This window comes from Lepisosteus platostomus, chromosome 4 (genome assembly GCF_059453375.1).
Source record: "Lepisosteus platostomus isolate fLepPlt1 chromosome 4, fLepPlt1.hap1, whole genome shotgun sequence".
NCBI lineage: Eukaryota > Metazoa > Chordata > Actinopteri > Semionotiformes > Lepisosteidae > Lepisosteus > Lepisosteus platostomus.
This window is the reverse complement of record NC_142614.1, coordinates 24,573,405-24,592,626: the sequence shown is the minus strand read 5'-3', so window position 1 is coordinate 24,592,626 and position 19,222 is coordinate 24,573,405. Positions and strand designations below refer to the sequence as shown.

Below are 19,222 nucleotides of genomic sequence, written 5' to 3'. Positions count from 1 at the left end.
ATAATCCGTCCCCTAAAGAACAGTCCTGTCATTTGTGTGCAGACCTGGTCAAAGATATCGCAACAGTTAATTCTGGGCAGAGGTACTTACGGTAACAGCGCTGTTTACTGTCACCACTGCTGTTTATTCTTTCATTAGAACCCCTGGCACAGGCTGTTAAGCAACATATCAACAGAAAACCTGCAGACACACCTGCCCTCCAGGACCAGCATGGCTCGTCCCGGCTTTAAGCTGATGACATTCTCCTGTTTCTTTCCAGTATTTTTAGTTTACTTCCTTCAAGTCTTCAACTTACGTGGTAACGTTGGACATCTGACTGAAATCAAGAACTATGCATCTGAATGCTACTGCTATTACAGCTCATATTCCTTCACAGTCTACAGATCTGATCTACCTTCATCTTAAGATCACAAATCATTTTCAGCCGATTCATATAGTTGCTATGGTTACACCCAGGGATTTGAATAAAATTGAAGTGGACTGCACGAGACGGCTTTTCCTTAAAGGCCCATTATCCACTGTGTAAAGTTCAGCATTAAAATATGAGCATGCTTCCTCGTTTTGTTTACAAGATCCTCATTTGTACTTCCATCAACTTCATTCTATGACAACTAGTTTCATTTGAAAGGGTAAGTGGCCAGAGGTCTAGGTGACAGAAATGTTACTTATGCCCATTTGACTGCAGGATGTTTTCATTTCTGCTCCCACTAGCAGCACTGTTTCCCTTTGCAAACTCACTGGAAAGTCAATCACTTTCTTGGCAGTCCCCGCTCTCCACAGATTAAATCATCCTCTCGTCACCAAGTTGAAATAATTTCCTCTTCCCCACTGGTTCTCAGCTCCTAAATGGTCTGCACACGTTCACAATTTAGTGGAGGCATACACACACCCTGGGCTTTTCTATATTGCACATCTCAGACTGACAGCCTTTTATACCTAGCAATGGCACAGGCCTTGCACTCACAGTACATAGTATAGCGTCCAAAGAGCCACTCCACTTTACCAGTGCAGCACCTGCTTGAATGACACATAGCAGCCATAATGCTCCAGCAGCCCCCACTACACAGAAAACAAATTCAACAAACTGAATCAAGGGAGAATTTAAGGAAGTTTGGACCTTGGGCGCTATCTGCATGGAGTTCGCATGTTATCCCCATCTTTGTGTGGGTTTCCTTCGAGTGCACTGATTTCCTCCCGCAATCCAAAGACATAGGTTAATTGGTTTCTGGGAAATTTAGCCCTGGTGTGTGTGTATATGCATTTGTGTTTGTGTCAGTCCTGCAATGGACTGGCGTCTCATCCAGGGTGTATCCTGCCTGGTGCCTGGTTGCTTGCCAGGACAGGCTCTGGCTCTGGAATACCACCCAGAACACCCCCACCCATGATTTTCCACTTCAGGAGAAAACAAGGAAACAGCCTAAAATAAACATCTACGTATTATGCTGCCGTCAAGCTTTCCACTACCTGTAAAATATGTTTAATCTGAGCAGATACTGAGTCAAAAGCCCAGCAAACAGGCTACACTTACATAAGTACCATATTCAGTGTGTTTACCACCTGTTTTCCTGGCAAAGAAAGCCATTTATAGGCAAGAACCAATACCAATACCACGGACAATGCCATTATCGCATTTTAATAATTAAAATAATGAATTACTGTCAATAAATCAAAAGCCAACATTTAATAACAGCAAGAAAACAAATCTAATGGTTTAAGCCAGTTCATGAAAAATGTGACTCATAACCAGTAAGCCCAAAAATACACATTTCCACACAAGTTATTTGAAAAAAGGTAGCCAATACATTATATGGGTCTGTCATTTTGCAGATTAAATAACAACAGGGGAGATTAGCTGTGGAGCTCTCTGCCTTAACCTCCCTCCCCTTGGGGTACAGAAATAGTTAAAGAGAACCAACACCAGACCAGTTCTGAGTCTCGTCTCTGCAGGAAAGATTCAAAGCCCCTTTCAGACATTCAAAATGCGTTTTTAGCCTTCAAGACAGATCTGAAAAATTTCCACAATGAACTATAAACAGGTACTGGAATCTGATGTCTGCAAAGTTAATATCTGTTACAAAGACAAAGGTTTCAACTGAATTCCGCCTTATCAATTGATGCTTTTGTGTCACGGTAACACTGTGCGCAATTCAACAAGGTCAGCACAGATGTTCTATCTTGAATTACGCTCAACAACACGGTCTGTTTGGTAAATCAATGCACCCTTTTTTTACCCACGTCTTTTTGTTTCCAAAAGCATCAGCATTCAAGGAAGAGAGTCTTCCAATTACACCCAAGTCTACTGCAGAATTTACTGTGCCCTCCAGAAGTATCAGAAGAGCAAAATCAACACTGTTAGTCATGACCAAGGGATACATTTGTGATCATGCGATTAATATGAGTGTTAACGTCACTATTTGTTTTAAGGTAATTCTATTCATGCATTTGATAGTATTAGAACAAAATCAGTATGAATACTCTGTACTTCAGTGTGTAAGTTTATATTTATTTTTAACAAGAAAGCCGAAAGTCACAGTTATGCTTATTACTACTCACGCCAATACAAGACAGTTCTACATGTATACCATACAGAAACAAAACACCTCTTTGGAGGAGAGCAAATGTATGAAACCTCTAGATCGCACATTTATTAAATCCGTTACCCCAGAAATTAGGCATTGAGGTCCACAAGAAAACTTTTCAAAACTAAAGTTAAAACATGTTTAGGGTTATTGCCTTGCTCAGGTATGAAATTCAGCCCAGTTATAATAAAACAGACTAAAATACTGAAGTAAAAAAATAACTAAAAATAAGTAGCTAAAAATAATTCAGTTTGGTGAAAATGACTAACCACATCATTAAAGTACCATACAATGCTGTTTAACTTGGTGGTTATGTTTCTTCATTTCCTTTATGTATTAAAACTAGACTTCATGTCAATATTATTTGAATTACCAGTCAAAAGATAGAATCGATTTGACTGTTTGGCAAATCTCCATGAGCCTTTGGAAAACTGGCTGGTTTTATTCACAGAACTACAATTGCAATTTTCACACGACCATTTGGATTTCTGAACCACTTGGTAAGGCAACTTGCAGAAACACAATGTAGCATCTCAGTGTGTCATAAAAGACCCCAGTATTCAGCCAGTGTTTCCTCACTCACCATATAATTCATATATATTACCAGAAATAACAATTAGCACTGTCTGAGGTTGTAACTTTCCTGACCCTGGAAACTTAACATCAGTAGGACAAATTCAGTTTTACCTCAATATTAAGTTTTATTCTGCCAACTTTTCCACATACTATATTCAATGAAATTTGTGACTTACAGCCAAGAAGACCTACACATTTTGAAGAAAGCTTAAACCACAGATGAAGATGAGTTGAGAGGGCCATCATTACAGGTATAATTATACACTATGACAAGAACTGTAAACTACTCAAACATGCAATTAACTGAATTAAGTACGAACTAGCATAAAGAGATACGATTATAAAAAAAGGTGAATTGTCATGCTAGGTTTGGGTCTTTTTCAGACTGAAGAATATTTTCCTGTACAATTTGCCCATAGTTCTGTTCTTTATCCATTTTTATTTCAGTTTTAACAAACCGTCTCTGCTGATGAAAAGCAGAGCAATAACATAATGCTGTTAACACCATGCTGGACTGTAGTGATGGTGCTGACTGGGTGAAACACAGTGTTGTGGTTGCACCAGACTAACACATTGTATTTAGGCCAATAAGTTGAAATGTTGTCACATCTAACCAGAATACCTTTTGCCACATTTGCAGTATCACCTGAATGCTTTGTTTCAAATCCATGTGAGATTCTGAAATGGGTTGCTACTATTCCACACGGGCCAGGTTTGTGGAGTGACTAGCATCTTCCATTTTTCCAGTTTCAGCCACTGTACTCTGGTTAGGAAGGCCAACGCAGATTTTGAAAGAACTACAATTTCATTCTGTCCCAGTTGTTCAGTTTGGAGGTACAAGCCTGACCTAGGCTTTTTGTGTGGTATGATAACATTTTCACCTCTTAAGTAGCATAAATTATTATCACAGAATACTATAAAAAAATAAACACAACCTGTAAAGAATTACACAGTATAATAATTTTATAATGCTTTTCATCCAAAAACATACCAATACGTAACCAAGTACTTACAAACAATAAGTCTGATTTCTACTGCATGTGAGGTAATGAAACAGTCCTAAAACCTCAACTAGGGGATACCTTTAAGGAAATAATATCATATGAATTGATTTAGAAAGATCTGGCCAAACTGACCTGTTGCAGTTTTCTGAACAATCAACAACAGAGCTTCAAACCTAACAGTGAAACACAAACCAGAGTAAAACTAAGTGGAAGTGCTTTTGAAACCAAAAACAAGAGGCAGTGTTTTTTTTATCCAAAGGACTGTGGGAAGAAGGAACCAGCTACACTGCCATGTTGTTGAAGCTGACACCCTGGTTTCTTTCAAGAAATGTTTGGGTTTTCTTGGATCAATTAACTACCAAACAGGCTAGATGACTCAAATAGCCTCCTCTCTATCGTAATCTTTTTTTTTAGGTTAATACTGTTAAGAAGTGCCAGGGTTCAACTCTTCAAACATAAATCCCCCCGTTTGGTATAAAATTGACAGAACAATGAGAACAATGTCTCTCTTTTCTGTCCACTGGTCTCATGGTAGTTAGCATTCAGTCTCAATTGTATGTGGCGCTGCTGCAATCTACCCCAAAGTTCCTGGACTTCAGCAGAACACTAGTGGTTTGACTGGGCACTAAGAAGAAATACTGCACATGCTTGGCTGATTAAAAGAATTAAATCAAATTAAAATGGATGTATGCAGCCTAACTGCACATAGTTTGGACAGAAATGCAGAATAATGTAATTTCATGATTTTTTTTTTAACTGAATAACATCAAATGAACTTTCCTACCAGGAACTGCCACATTCATAAAATCACTCCCAGCACAGTAATGTAGAAAGTAAAAGTTCAGCCCTCTGTTTTTGGTTTCATATAACATCATAAGAAACCATGCAATATTCTTCAATTTGTCTGGCTGTGTAAAAATCGTTTTTGCTTCCACATTTTCCATTCAACTGAGAAACTCCCCTCTCTGTCTTGTATGTCGTGAACATGACCTATTTTTTTAAGCATCAAATTCTATAGAAAACAATAGGATGAACTGTAAAATTAAAAAAGACCTTGAATTTCATGAAGCACAAGGATGAAGGAGTCCACAATAAGATCAAACCAAATCATTAAAACATACTCAACTGCAATTCAATTGCCACATTCTCATCTAACCAAAAATATGGAAACATCTTAACATCTTTTCATACTGCTACTCTTATGTTTAAGAAGTGCACCAAGCCTAGTCAGTAATGAACTTTACATTACTGCACTGTTTTTAAAGATAAGGCTAAACGCGGAAATATCATCAGGAAACCAACCTGACCTTTTGGTTTTATAGAACCCTAAACAGTAATTTTACATACAAAAAAAAGGAAAGTTTTCTTTTACAAACATGCTGATAGAGTTCAAATCATTTCAAGGCCAGCTGTGCTTAACAGACAACAGAGACAGAAAATGAAAATATTTAGGCAAAGTATAATCACACCTTATTTTGTTATGCCAGAAAATTATAAGAATACACAGACATCTTGCATATACAGAAAACTACAGAATACAGATAAATTAAAACTTTCTGAAAGGAATTGCTGAACACTTTTTGAAAAAGGTTTTCAAAATGTACAAAATAGGTGCTCCTTCATGGATCTGACAATAATGTCTGCGTGAACTAAACAGAAGAAAAATTCCTTTTATTATGAAATTCTGCCTTACAAGAAACGCCTCAAATGACTTGGCTGAAAAGATAATAGCGCTAATGACATGTTATTGTTGCCTTACTATTTTATGATATTTGAGCTCATCCCAAATAACATTTTTAAGTAACAGTAGTAAGATTCAAACCAACAATTTATTTTCAAGAAACAAAGACAAAAAAATAATAGTCTACTGATTTTTTGTCAGAACAGTAAAACTAAATTCAGAGAATCTATTTTAAGAGAGCTAATGAAATCAGAATCAAATTGAGGCTTCCACAATTAACCAAGAATTTTAAAAAACATAAAATTTAGGCTCTTCTCAATCCTGTCTGAAATGGCTAATTACCATCACATCTAAATGAGAAAGTCATGTGAATTCAGTGCAAGAGCCAAAGTAGGTCAGATGCTAAACCATCACCATCTCGCCTGGAGAGTTTGCATAGCATTAAAATACTCCTGGGAAAAAAAATTATTTGGAAAAGGCACTGTTGTGTCTGGCCTACGCACTGCTTAATGTCATGCGGGTATTTTAATATCAGAGGGTCTTCGGTTATCCTGTTCTTGTTAGCACTGTATTCTTAATTTCATGCCCAAAATCTTTCTGATTCTCCAGATGAATGATGATCATAGTACATAATGCAAGCAGCCTTTAGACTACATATAGTAGTGCTTAACTGTCCCTTACGGTGCACATAAGGTTATCTTTAAAAAAAAGTACAAAATGTGTGTAAAAAGAGAAATACCTCTGTCAGATGTAATGAAAATAAGACCACCTAGCTCCACGGCTCCAGTCAAAACAGGAGCCTGACCTCCCGACATCTGTGAAGCAAACTGTTTAACCCATTACGGCCTGAGATAAGATGTGCTTGTATATTACAGGAATGCTTCCATTGATAGCTCTCTCATGGTGTATTTTCATTGTGTATATCTCGTCTGTTTTTTTATGTTGTTGTTGCCACCTCTGAAGGCGCTATATAAAATAAAGTTTATTATTATCATCATTATTGTTAGAGTTATTACATTTGGCTCTCTGGGAGATTAATTTCCGGCCAGTGTCCAACTCCATTCTGCAATCGATGTCTTATGGCATGACTTTGCAATCCCATCAAGAAAGAAGCCCAGATTCAGAGTTCATAGACCTTTTTCTACTTTGAAGATTCGAGAAACCATAAGGGGTTAAAACAGGTCTTCTGTGCCTGAGCAAATGTGTCAGAGTAACATAAAAATTCAAAGTTTATATTATCAAAATCCTTCCATCCATCCCTGCCTTGAGCACATTTCTTGCTGGGAAAAGCCCCGGTTCCCCCAGACCCTGAATTGGGAGAAGTGGTTAGACAATGGATGGACAGAAGTCCAGCTCACTGACATCATGCTCAGTTACCAAGTTTCAGAATCGCCGTGTCCAAGCAGGTTCAACAGAATTTGTGCATGGACTCCCTACAGACACATTCTAAATTCAAAAAAGATGTTTTTGAATTGTACAATTTTAATTCTAAATATTCTAAATCAACATCATAGTGACAATTTTGCTTTCCATAAAAAGCCATGATCATCCAAACTTAAGATTTCAACTTAGCTTCTGCCATCTCAAGGCTGTGTTTTAACAAAACGCCCACAATATACTGTTTTAGTTAGGTTATTTTTAACATATTTAGGCTGGATATTTTTCTAAGGTCAAATCTTAGGGACAAATAAAAAACAGATCTTTTATATTTATAAATCTAATGTTATAACATAGTATTACAAAATTACTTTAAAAAAAATTCATACAACATATTGTGTGTACTTTTCACAATTTTAATACCTTCCAAAGCTTGTATGGAATCCAAACTGCAGAGCAACAAAAAGCATGAAAGAAACCAATAATATGCTTTTATCCACAGAGAGTTTAATGTTGTTTTTTTATTGTTAACCAGACTGAAATGCTGTGTAAGCAGGAACAGCAATCTATCAATCAGCTAATTTGCTTTCCAGCTGGCAATTTTTATTTTACTGACATTTTCCAGTTGATACAAAAATGTGGGGACTGGTAATAGTACCTTTCATTGTTTTGGCTATATGGTTAATAAGATGGATGGATGTTTGCCCATTATGCCTTCTGGCATGTAAGGGCAGCAACATGCTGTTGCTGTTTCCATAACATTCGTTTTTTACAGGACAGGGCTGTTAGCCTTGTGCCCAACTTCCAACATGGAGGACCTGGCAGCAGACACAGGACACGGACCCACAACCCTGAGATTATGAGTCTCATGCTCTACCAACAGAGCAAGCGAGGGCCCCTATGATTAATAAGAGAAAATTCTTAATTCTAGGCAGATTTAAACCTCAAACTTTTAATATTTTTTTTTAAGATCAGTAGTGGTTTGACTAAGCTTATGCTTATTGGTTCCCAACAATAGCTGTGGAAAGTTAGTGATTTCAGTGTTGCTGTTGACAGTCCTGAAACTTAAGCCTTAACCAAAGTTAGAAAGCTTGGTGTTATTTTTGACTCGGTGTTGTCATTCGAGGCGCATGTTAGAAATGCTGCAAGGCGATATTTTTCCATCTGCATAAAACTGCCCAGTTCCCCGTCTGTCAAATACTGAAAAATCAATTCACATTTTAATCGAGATTAGTCTACTGAAATGGTTTACTCACTGGCTCAGACTAAGGTAATAAAAAAGGCTTCAGTCTGTCCAGATTTACGATATGAGGTCTGTGTGCTAATTAAAAGAACCCTGCCACAGCATATAACTCATGTCTGGTGTAAATTGCTTTGGCTTCCTGTGAAAGTTATTGTAGCTCTCCTGCTTACAGACAGTGCATTGTAAAAGTATTCTCTCCCAACCAATGATGTCCAAAATTGCAAATGAACCCTCTGAAGTCACTTTAAAAACTGCAAAGTGTACCGTACCACCTAGACCCCTAAATCCAGCTGTTCCTGAGAGGGAAACTATGTCCGTGTATCCACAACGATTGAAATTCCACATCTTCAGCTTCTGATTTTTCTGTGCGTCGGGGTGCGCATCCTTTGTTTTTCGACAAAGTGGGGCATCACTGAAAGGGAGTGAAAACTTTTGCAAAGCCCCGAACATCTGGATTTGGATCACCTGAAGAGCTCGTAGAGTAGAGTAAAAAAAAAGAGTTTGTCATATGCACAAGTGCAATGAAATGCTTATTTGCATGTAAGCTCCTATACAAAGACATCAAAGAAACACCAAAAAACACAGAACAGCGGCAGCAACAACAACACTTTAAATAACATTTATTTGTAAAGTAGTCCAGCACTTCTTGGTCTGAGATCTGCTGACTCAGGTTCTCTTGGTCTACCCCAGACCAGGGTCCACCCAATGTGGGACAGAGCCCTCACTTCTGCAGCAGCGTGATAGTGGAACTCACTGTCCGAGTCCGAATACTCTGCCGCTTGGGCTATTTATTAAATGTGCGGAAAGTTATCTTTGACTATAGTTTTTAATGTATGAATGGTTATCAACTGGACAATTTACTGTGTTTTTTTTTTCTTTTATGTATGTGTTTTCTGTATGCACTAAAGTACAGTGCTTTGGGATTTTTTTTTAAAGTGTTAATACTTTTATTGTTAGTTACTAGTGGAGAAAAAACAGGAATTGTCTGTGCACCTACTTCTTGATCCACAGCATGAATATAGCAGGTGCCAGAGTTATATCTTGTGGTATACTCTCCCCAGGTGACTCATTATCACTCAGCAGAAACTAATATATTGTTGACTGTTCACTTCTCATAAGTGAAAATGCCTTAATGCAGCAGCTTGTATAATACCCATGAAGCAGTTCACAGGGCATTTGCAAATGTATTCATATATTCTTCATCAATAGGCTATACTACATACTAGTTAATACATGTTAAATATGAGAGTTGAGGAATGTTTTCACCACCTCCAATGCAAAACACGGTGTCCTTTGCCGTAGTTGTTGGGGTTCGATATATGAGATTGATTTGGAGGTCTTGTCAATATTTACCATACTGCAAATTCTTTGAGGAAAAGGCCCAGTTACAAACTAATTTATTGAACTTCACACTGTGCCAACATTCATCTCATATACTTCTCAAAGGTCCTACTGTATCAGACAGTAAAACAGTTTCTTAGACACCTGGTGGGTGAACTGAATCCTTCAGCTATCTAAGACACGAGCTGAAAGAAGAATACCTAAATATCAGTCACAAAGCTAAGCACTGAATAAGAGTCTTATTTTATAACAGGCACCTTCAAAGTATTCCTTTAAGTTTTTACATGCCAATCTGCACAATATACATTCTAACACTGTACCTGGGACACATTATATGAATGTTCTCAATGCATTTTTTCAACGTTCATGTTTGAGGTGTGCTGTCGAGTCTTAGAAACATTCCTTGTTCCTTGCGAGTCCCTGACGATTGCGACTACAATCTTTGATGGTGGAGGCATCACCTTACATGCTTCTGACTATGAGGAGGGAGTGACAGGCTTTGGGGTTGCAACCAGTGGAACGATGAAATTCTTTAACGTGACTACGCAGTGGAAGAATGCACCTCATTTTATGTCACCAAGCACAGCAGCAGCATCTTGCTGACTGTCACATTTACCGTATCAGTGCTGTCATCTAGCCCATGTGTGCTTTCTTGTTCTGCAAGAGATTGTGGATGATTTTCTCACGATTATTTTAATTTCAGGTTGCCTGCATTGTTCCCAGCACGGATTTATCTGCACAAAGTCTTGCTCAGTGGTTGGAGCATTTGCTGCCATTCTTGACATCCAAAAATCAATCAGACAGATTTACAACCCCTTAATCATCTTCACCCTTTTATTCACACTATATCGGGTCATAAGTCAGTGCACATAATTAGCCAAATAGCCAAATTACATAAGGAATTTGGTTAAAAAGATCCAAATTTCACATTTCCAGAGATTTGAAACAGAAAATACAAAATATTGTCACAATAGTTCACTATAGAGACAGTCAACAATTTATTGGTGAGCATATATTTTAACGTAAGTGGTATATATACACATACTATAGATCATGGAATAGCTTTGATTAATTTTACGTAAAAATCTCTCTCTGTATCAAGAACTCCCTTAAAAAAAAAAACAGCTAACTTTCTTCTTCAGTATTAAATTTTTTTTTTTGCTTTTTTCCTGAACTCTACGAAGCATTATCCCAACAGCACAAAGTAAACACTCTTTAAAAGGTTTCAAAAGGCTCACTGCACATAATTAAATGAACCAAACAAACATGGTAATGGTTTCAAATTCCTTGTGTTGGCGACATTTTCATTCATTTGGGTTTCTGAAAACATTCATCAACGTTTGCAGTTTTTCAGTCACAGCAAAAAAAGTCACACAAAAATTAGAGAGCAGCATTAGTAATATGAGAACAATGGGACAAAGGCACTGTCAGCATTAAAACTGAAGAACAGCAGCTTCACCAGAAGTTACCTATTGCAACACTCTCTTCCATTCATCTTTTAAGAGATGACTGTCTACCATGTCCTTAAATGACACACTCAAGTGTAAGCCACATTTCACCTTCTTTACAAAGACCTGTGCAGTGTTGTGTTGTTTAAAGGATAAATTAAGCAGATCACACTGCAGGGTCAATGAAAAACAGCTTGAGAAAACACAGACTGCACTCATGCTCTATCACTCTTAGTTGATCAGATAAAAATATCAATGAAGCAGGGGAACCATATGGTTCTGTTAAATTTAGCAGCCAGTGCGGGATACAAGTGGCATATTCTGTACAGTCACCCTATATTGACTTGAATAATGGGGTTCAGATAAACTGCTCCTTTATTAAGGTGTTCTCACTATGCTCTCAAATAGCAGCATTTAAGTTCCTTTCACAACATTTCCTGTTTTCAACCTCAAGCTTGCAAAAATCACCAGTTCACATGAAGCAGACGTCTTTCTGGTCTAGGTTACAAATTGTCTGTGTACCATACAGTATAACTGACCTCAAAGTACCTCTTCAAATTACTAAAGGTTAATCTTCTATTAGGCTGCAAACGTCTGCTTTGAAGTAAAGATCACTATGTGTTTTTGACCATACCAATAACAACTATGACTACAATGCGGCCTGTGCTGAAAATGTACTTTTTCACTACCGGCAGAACTAATTTGGCCTTGTTTTCCTTGTGGTCTTGTCATGTTTACACAGGAAAAGAGTAAGTGGCTTTCTTAAAGTACTTAAACTGACAATTAAACAGCATCGGACATAAAGACTCTTCAGCCCTACTGTGTCAGCAAATGACAACTGAAAATTGGAAGCTGAAGATGCAAAATAGTGCTCTAAGATCTTTTCTTTTAGTCTGACCATGTTATCTGCTTTTTGCAGTACAGGCCCGTTTTAATGTTCCTGGAAGACGCCAACTGCCTACAGTGTGAAAGAAAGAAACACCCTTTTGACCAGCTTGTATCAGACCACCATACATTTAAAACCGTCTACTGCTACATAGTCTTTTACCACACAGCCATGTCCATGTCTTATTTTAAATGAAAATAATGCAGTAAACAAGCTGCAAGTAAAATATTTCAGAGTTTGATATGTTAGAGGACAGTCAACTGACAAAAAATCTTTTCAATTTCAGCCAACCTTCATCAAAAGCTTTTTTCCTGTATTTTATCCATTATTTTACATTTGCAGTCTATCTTTTTCACCATTTGTTTTCAGTGTCTCTAGAAATTTATTTTTTATATTTATTTGCACCGACAAACCTATTACTGTTTTTTCGCAAAGAACTATTACTCACAAAAATCCTGAAAAGGGGTAAAATTTTTCCATGTGAGTGTTGTGGGCGAGTCAAATTTATGACAATATACCTTCAGATTTCACCAAACTCACCCACATGCACACACGTGCCTCCAACCGCTTCTTGGAAACTCAAGTTTAAACAAAATAAATGTAGAGTATTCTGGTAATCAAAACTAATCAAGAGATAATGTTAGGAAATTCATATAAACTAGTGTTTCTGTACAAGCCCATCAAAGAGAAAATATGGCATGTTCATAGTAAATCGAGCATTCATGGAGTGTTCTATCTAAAACACTAAAAAGAAAAAAGAAAACAAAAGGAAATCCTGCCTGCTTTTAAGATAAAGCCACAAACACCAAATATTAATAGCATACTGAGGTTAACAAGAACAGGAAAACACAAGAATGACTCAGAAAAACCCTCTATGCTCTGTACAATAACAAAATATGACAATTACTGGAGTTCAAAATTATATGGCTATTTTTCTAATCCTGCACTCAACTGAAATCATTCTGAAGTTCCCTCTATCTTGAATATTGAAGTAAAGGTGCACTGCTACACCTTCTGACATCTTGGAAAACTGCACTGTATTATGTTAAATACATAATTGATATGTGTCTTAATTATAATCACTTTTATTGCACCTGAAAACAAAGAGTGCCACTCTCCTGAAGGGCAGAAACACTAGAACTACAAATCATCCTGGTCTCTTATCAATGTTTCTTACATGGACGTTTTAATGAAGATCTAGAACTCTCCCATTCATCACAAAAAACACAAGCCAGCAAAATGTTATGCTTTACCACTTTTCCTAAAGACAGGACACTCATACTACGGTGCATTTCTTTGACGGTTCACGCTAAAATGGCAAAGAAATGGCTCATTTTCATGAAAGCTACCTAATCAAACCTTGTGGTTTTAACCCTAAACTCCAGAAGGACAATTCCCTACAATTGCAATATTAATGCCTAAAGGTTATTGCACTCCTGTGCTTAAACATAAAAGGAGCCCCCTCCTCCACTGCAGAAAAATAATAGGATTGCTACAACCTCCTCTCTCACAGTGGTGAAGCTGCATCACAAGCTGCATACTATTAATCCAAGAGCTGAGAATGTGGGACTCTTATCATATCAATTAATGGTCCAATCAATGGCTGTGTTGTGTTTCTGTAAAGATGCCCTATGTATTCCATGAGCATTCCAGAAATGTTCAGGGGAGCTGAGACCAGGCCATCCCACCACATCAACTTAAAGCCATTAACCAAGCAACCTCAGCGAAAACAAGAGTTATACAGATGACCAAATCAAAACTGGGACAGACGGCTGCAAGCTGTTGACTACTGGGTAAAAAGATACAGGAAAGCCTTTTGGGTAGGATACCTGCACAGCATCAGTTCTTAATCTTGACAGAAGTATTTATCAGGTGATCTACAAACACAGTGACACAAATCGCTTGACAAACTGGTTTCCAACTCCTTGGCACACTGGACACCACCATACTGACCACAAAACCATCTTGGGCTCGTCTGTAAAGGAATACAAACAACTGCTCGTGTTTCATACTCATTTCCCTCCAGTCTCCAACTGCACAGATAGAAGTTCATCTTTACTGCAAGACATTTTGCATCGTGTTAAAACCTTCATTTTTTCTCAACATAACTTCAATAGTGGTTTGTGTCACACAATCTTAAATTAAATAAAGCACACCTTAAAATCATTAACTTTATAATAATGTACTTCTAGCTATTACAACCCACATAGTATATGACAGCTAACATTTTAGGGAAAGCCATTTAGTCCATTTTGGTCATTTGGTAGATTAGGAATCTAGGGAGCTCACAGAACTTTTGTGAATGATCCCAAGAAATCAGTATCAGAAACATGGGTTAGAATATTCCAGAGACCAGCGCCCTTTGGAAATGCTTTCTATTCTCAATCTGAAACACACTTCCGATTGCTCAGATGCTTTTTTCCCTACTGATCCTGAGTTAGCCCATGTAATGGACACACTGTGTCAATACCTTTCAGAATGTTGTAATACTGCACTGTACATGCAACAAAGTTCCTAGTAATCTCCTCCATTGAAATCTGAATTCAGCTCTTTCCAGGGTTTGCGACATCCTCTTACAACAATCACCAAAACTACAAGATACTCTCAAAGAGGACTCATTTGTAATTTGTACGATTTTAACAGCCACGTTAAAAGCAAAATACATTGTTTTATCCACAAACTCGTTGTACTATCAACACTAAATCGCGTTAAAAATTGAAGCCTTCCCTTGTCTAGCAACATTCCATACTCAATGGGGAATAAAAAGAGATCTTAAAATTCAGTACTCCCCGTTTAATATTTCTTGGTTAATTAAATATGAAGCCAGTCGACAACAAATAAGAAAAAATTAAATCCATGAAGACTATAGTTGCTTCTTTTTAGAAATATGACATTTTGTATAGCAGTAGTGATACACGTACTCCACGTAAACTCCGACATTCAACTAGATTTAGTAATTTACTTTTTGAAAAATGGGTTCGCGTTCTGTTTATTCATTTCTCATGTCTTCGTTTGTCTAAAAACACGACAACAGCCACGTCTGGACAAGGCTGGCCTTCAAACCCGATTATTAAGTTCAAGTCTTTTGATTTACAAAATCAACGCATCTTGAAATACCAGCAATCTAGGAAAATACAATGAGTTAACTATAATTTTACTCATCTCAAATGGGTAACAAATTCGCCCTTGCTAACTCAAGAACTTTAGAAATCTGTTCTCTCGTTCTAACTTAATTACGGAAGAAATTAGCGTTCCTAGAAATTTGAGTGACATTGCAACAGGTCAATGGAGTACCGAGACAAAAATATAAACATTACTAGAGAACCACTAATAGCCAATGAGTGACCGATGAGGGCGGGCTTTCAAGCATCCAAGTTAGATGGAGCCTCAGAGGCCCGATTCCCCGGAGTGGCGTAAACGTCTTCGCCTTTAAAAAGTAGGAGATACTGGGTTTTGCATTAAACTGGCAGGTGCTCCAACCCGATCCCTTCCCATTCATGTTAATAGTATATCTCAAAATTTAGACGTACAACAAAAGTATATGTAAGCCAAACTGTCAAAGCAGCTATTAGAAAGGGGAGGGGGTATACTTGGCATTATAAAAATTTAAAAATGCGAGACATACCCAGAAATTCTCCACGAAATAGGCCATTGTCATCTTCGTTTTTCTTTTTCTTTGCGGTAACAGGTCTACTTGTTTTTTTTATTATTTTCGTCTCAGACCGTCGTCCTCCCCCTGTTTCTGTTGTCTCCTGTTTTTTCTTTCTCCCTCCCCACCTTCAGACTCCACCTCCTTCTCCTGCCTAGGCTCACCCCGAGCGAGACGACAAACAGCGCCCCTCCTGGCTGATGCAGTGATTGCAAATTCCAGCCAGTCCCCACTCGCAGGGCATCCAGTTCTCCACGCCGCACCATTATGCTATTCACTGTCTTTAGTGGAATATAAGCTGCCTACAAATGAAAGAAGGCTATTCAGTCATATTCGTTTATTCGGTTTCTAGTAACTTGAATCGAACAAAATCTCCTCTGGCCATTTCTTGAAGGATTCCTGGAAACTGGTTTCAGCAACATGGCTGGACAGCTTGTTCCAAATATTCTGCCCCTAGTAACAGTTTTTTATTTCTTGTTACTTTCCCAATTTAATCAAAAAGGTATAATATTCTGGAGATAGATGAGAGAAACTTTAGCATAATTACCGGTGACATTTTTTTTTCATATTTATCAAATGAATTATAACAAATCTTTCATACTTCCTACCCATTGAGATTCCTTTGTAGTTATGAAACAATTACTGCATTTATTAAAACATTGCAATATAATATTTTATCATTAATCATAAATACTGCCTTTACATCATGAGCACTGTTCATCCCAAAGAATTTCAACATGCTTTACGTATGTAAGGAGACGAAATTCATCCACCACTGAAGTACAGCATCTATCTGGGTAACACATGGCTGCCATTATGCACCAGCAACCTTGGAATTTAGCCACAGTAACACCCTTTCTTTTTTGAAAACTGCTGGTCACTCTACTGGCACTCTGGGTAGAAGCAAGAGCACCACCTAGCGGTCCATCAGAACCCCTTACAGTAGCAACCTGAATATCCTTATAGGTCTCCCATCCCAGTACAGACGAGGGCAAGCCTTGCTTATGTAGCAAGTGTAGGTGCACCTCTGTTTAGCACTACTCCCTAGAGGGAGGCAACAAGACACAGTCTACTGCCACAGAAGAATCCCACATTGTCAAGATTTGAAGGGGGGCTGATGTCACCTTCCTGGTCAGACTCAGCTCCTGAGATCTGATGATATTCAGCTACAAGGGGGAATTGCTGTTGTTTAGCTACTGTTCAATTATTTAAAAAGCAAGGGAGTCATGGATGAAAAGATATTTGGGATTTCAAGGAGTGAGGGAAACTCAAAATTGGTTTTACACCAATCAAATCGTGTACTATCAGTGAATTACTGCATCTAACATAGGATCAAGTTCAAAAGTAAGTGTCACATAAAACCCAGTCTCCCTGGAAATAAAGTTTATCATACCATAGAATGTGTTCTGATTACCATTTCTGATTTTAGAGGTTTCCGTTTATATTAAATTTCACTTATCCATTTTCTTAACTGCTTTATCCAATACAGGATCGCAGTGCAGCTGGAGCAAGCAATATCAAAGCAAGCAATGGGCATAATGCAATATACACTTTGGATGGCACACTAGTCAATTGATACAAACATGCACACCAAAGACAATTTTTTCCACACTCCAATTAACCTACCAGCATGTCTTTGGACTGTGGGAGGAAATTGGAGCAACTGGAAAAAACCCATGCAAACATGGGAAGAACATACAAACTCCACATAAACAGCACCTGGGAATTGAACCCACAATCCCACCATTGTGAGGCAGCTGTGCCACTGTGCCACCCCACATTTTAGATAAATATTCAGATATCCACTTACAGGAATACCGTGAAACTTATACACAGTTTTTTTTCCCCCAGAAAATGGCATGTACAAATATTGTAAGAAATATTTGGTCCAATTGAGTAAATATTCACTATACTGTACATGAACGGCACCTACAGCTTGAGTGCTTATACTGAGTCTATGCATATTGACAACATGCGAAACTCCTCCCATCATAGAAAATGGCAATTTAGTAAGTGGTGAACACTAAAATGATCTCTGTTAACACTGTAGCCCAATATTTACCTGAGACATTTGAGAGCAGGTTTTGCAACTACTTCCTAATGCACTGAAAATAAAATAAAAGTAGTATCATTCCATGGACAGTGTTTTAAGCTTGAGCTGTTTCTAGCTCTGCTGCTCACAAAGTCTTGGGATACAGTTTCAGAGTTTCAACAAAATAATTGAAAATTTAGTGCTTAATCTACACAATAGCAGCTCTTTCCAGTACAAAAGTATGAAAACATACTGTATGAAATAATAATTTATTTAATTACCTGTACTGAGAAGTTCAGAGAAGTGAGGTGAAAGAGGGTTTAATGAGTGGTGTTGATTTGTCTAACCTCAGCCCTGTTGCCCTATTCATTTGGGGTCAAATACCATACAGCAATAGACTTATTTGTACTTTTCACCACACACAAGCCTGAAGTGTATTGTTGCTTTCCAAATTCTTCTTAATAATTCTAGTTAAGAATTGTTTTGTTTTAAAAAAACAAATAACTGTGAAAATATTTGTCATTGCAAACGAATTAACACCACACTATATTGCAGTAGCCACAGGATCCCTTACATTGCCCTTAATTTACACCAAATCTGCTGAACTTCATCTTTGCGGTCTCCTGGGTAAGGCAAAACACGAATTATCAAAGTTTATATCAGATACATCATTCATTTAGAATTAATATTGCAGACTGCACTAACACTTTGGTTGTAAAAATAACAAAGTGATACAGTTCAGGAGTAACTCAATGAACAGACCAATTCTGATGAGATCTGATAACGTTAATAACGTTACTTTACCAGGAATGTGTCAGTCAACGTGGGTTAAATTTGAACCCAAGGTTGTGTGCTTGTAAATTAAAGACAGTAAAATGTGTTTAAAGAATGCAGAATACAAACAGCAATTTCGCTTTAAAAACAAAGAGCAGCGATAACTAAACATTAATGTCGTAAACAGAGATAAGGTACGTGGGGTGCTAAAAAGCTCAAAGCTCAGTAAAAACACTTTCCGCAAGATTAGTGACAGTTAAAACAGAAACCAGAAAGCTATACAATAATATTCAGTATTTCGTACGTCTAGAACTGGGCTTAATGCATACCTACTAAAAAGGGTCGGATGCTTGTAAGAAAAGACGGGTAGAAACCAAATACACAGTTCGAACAAGAATCATTTATTACTTTTTCAGTACGTCGATTATTAAAATTTAAAATGGGCTATGTAATAGTACCATAAAGAGTCTTAATTCCACTTCCAATTCGTCGTGAAATAAAGCAAATCTCTGAAATCGGGATTGAGGCATCATTTCCACATTTGTTTAGTGCCATCTAGTGTCATAGGATATGGTATTGTTTTTTTTTTTTCTAAAAGTAACGGAAAAGAGAAGTTAAAATGATCTATTTAG

At 37.5% G+C, this 19,222-nt stretch overlaps 1 protein-coding gene across 11 annotated transcripts in view; it reads right to left on the bottom strand.

The window, feature by feature from the left end:
- The window catches only part of fcho2 (FCH and mu domain containing endocytic adaptor 2), a 70,092-nt gene extending 54,152 nt beyond the window's left edge, over positions 1-15,940 (bottom strand). For 5 of the 11 annotated variants that reach the window (XM_088629148.1, XM_088629152.1, XM_088629147.1 and 2 more), the window contains exon 1: positions 15,761-15,939. In XM_088629148.1, coding sequence (XP_088485274.1) covers positions 15,761-15,793 — 33 coding nt within the window. In that variant the 5' untranslated portion in view covers positions 15,794-15,939. Of the gene's footprint in view, positions 1-13,964; positions 14,111-15,760 lie in introns of all 11 variants that reach the window. The other 6 variants (XM_088629144.1, XM_088629146.1, XM_088629145.1 and 3 more) reach the window with 3 other exon arrangements.
- Between the last annotated feature and the right edge of the window lie 3,282 nt (positions 15,941-19,222).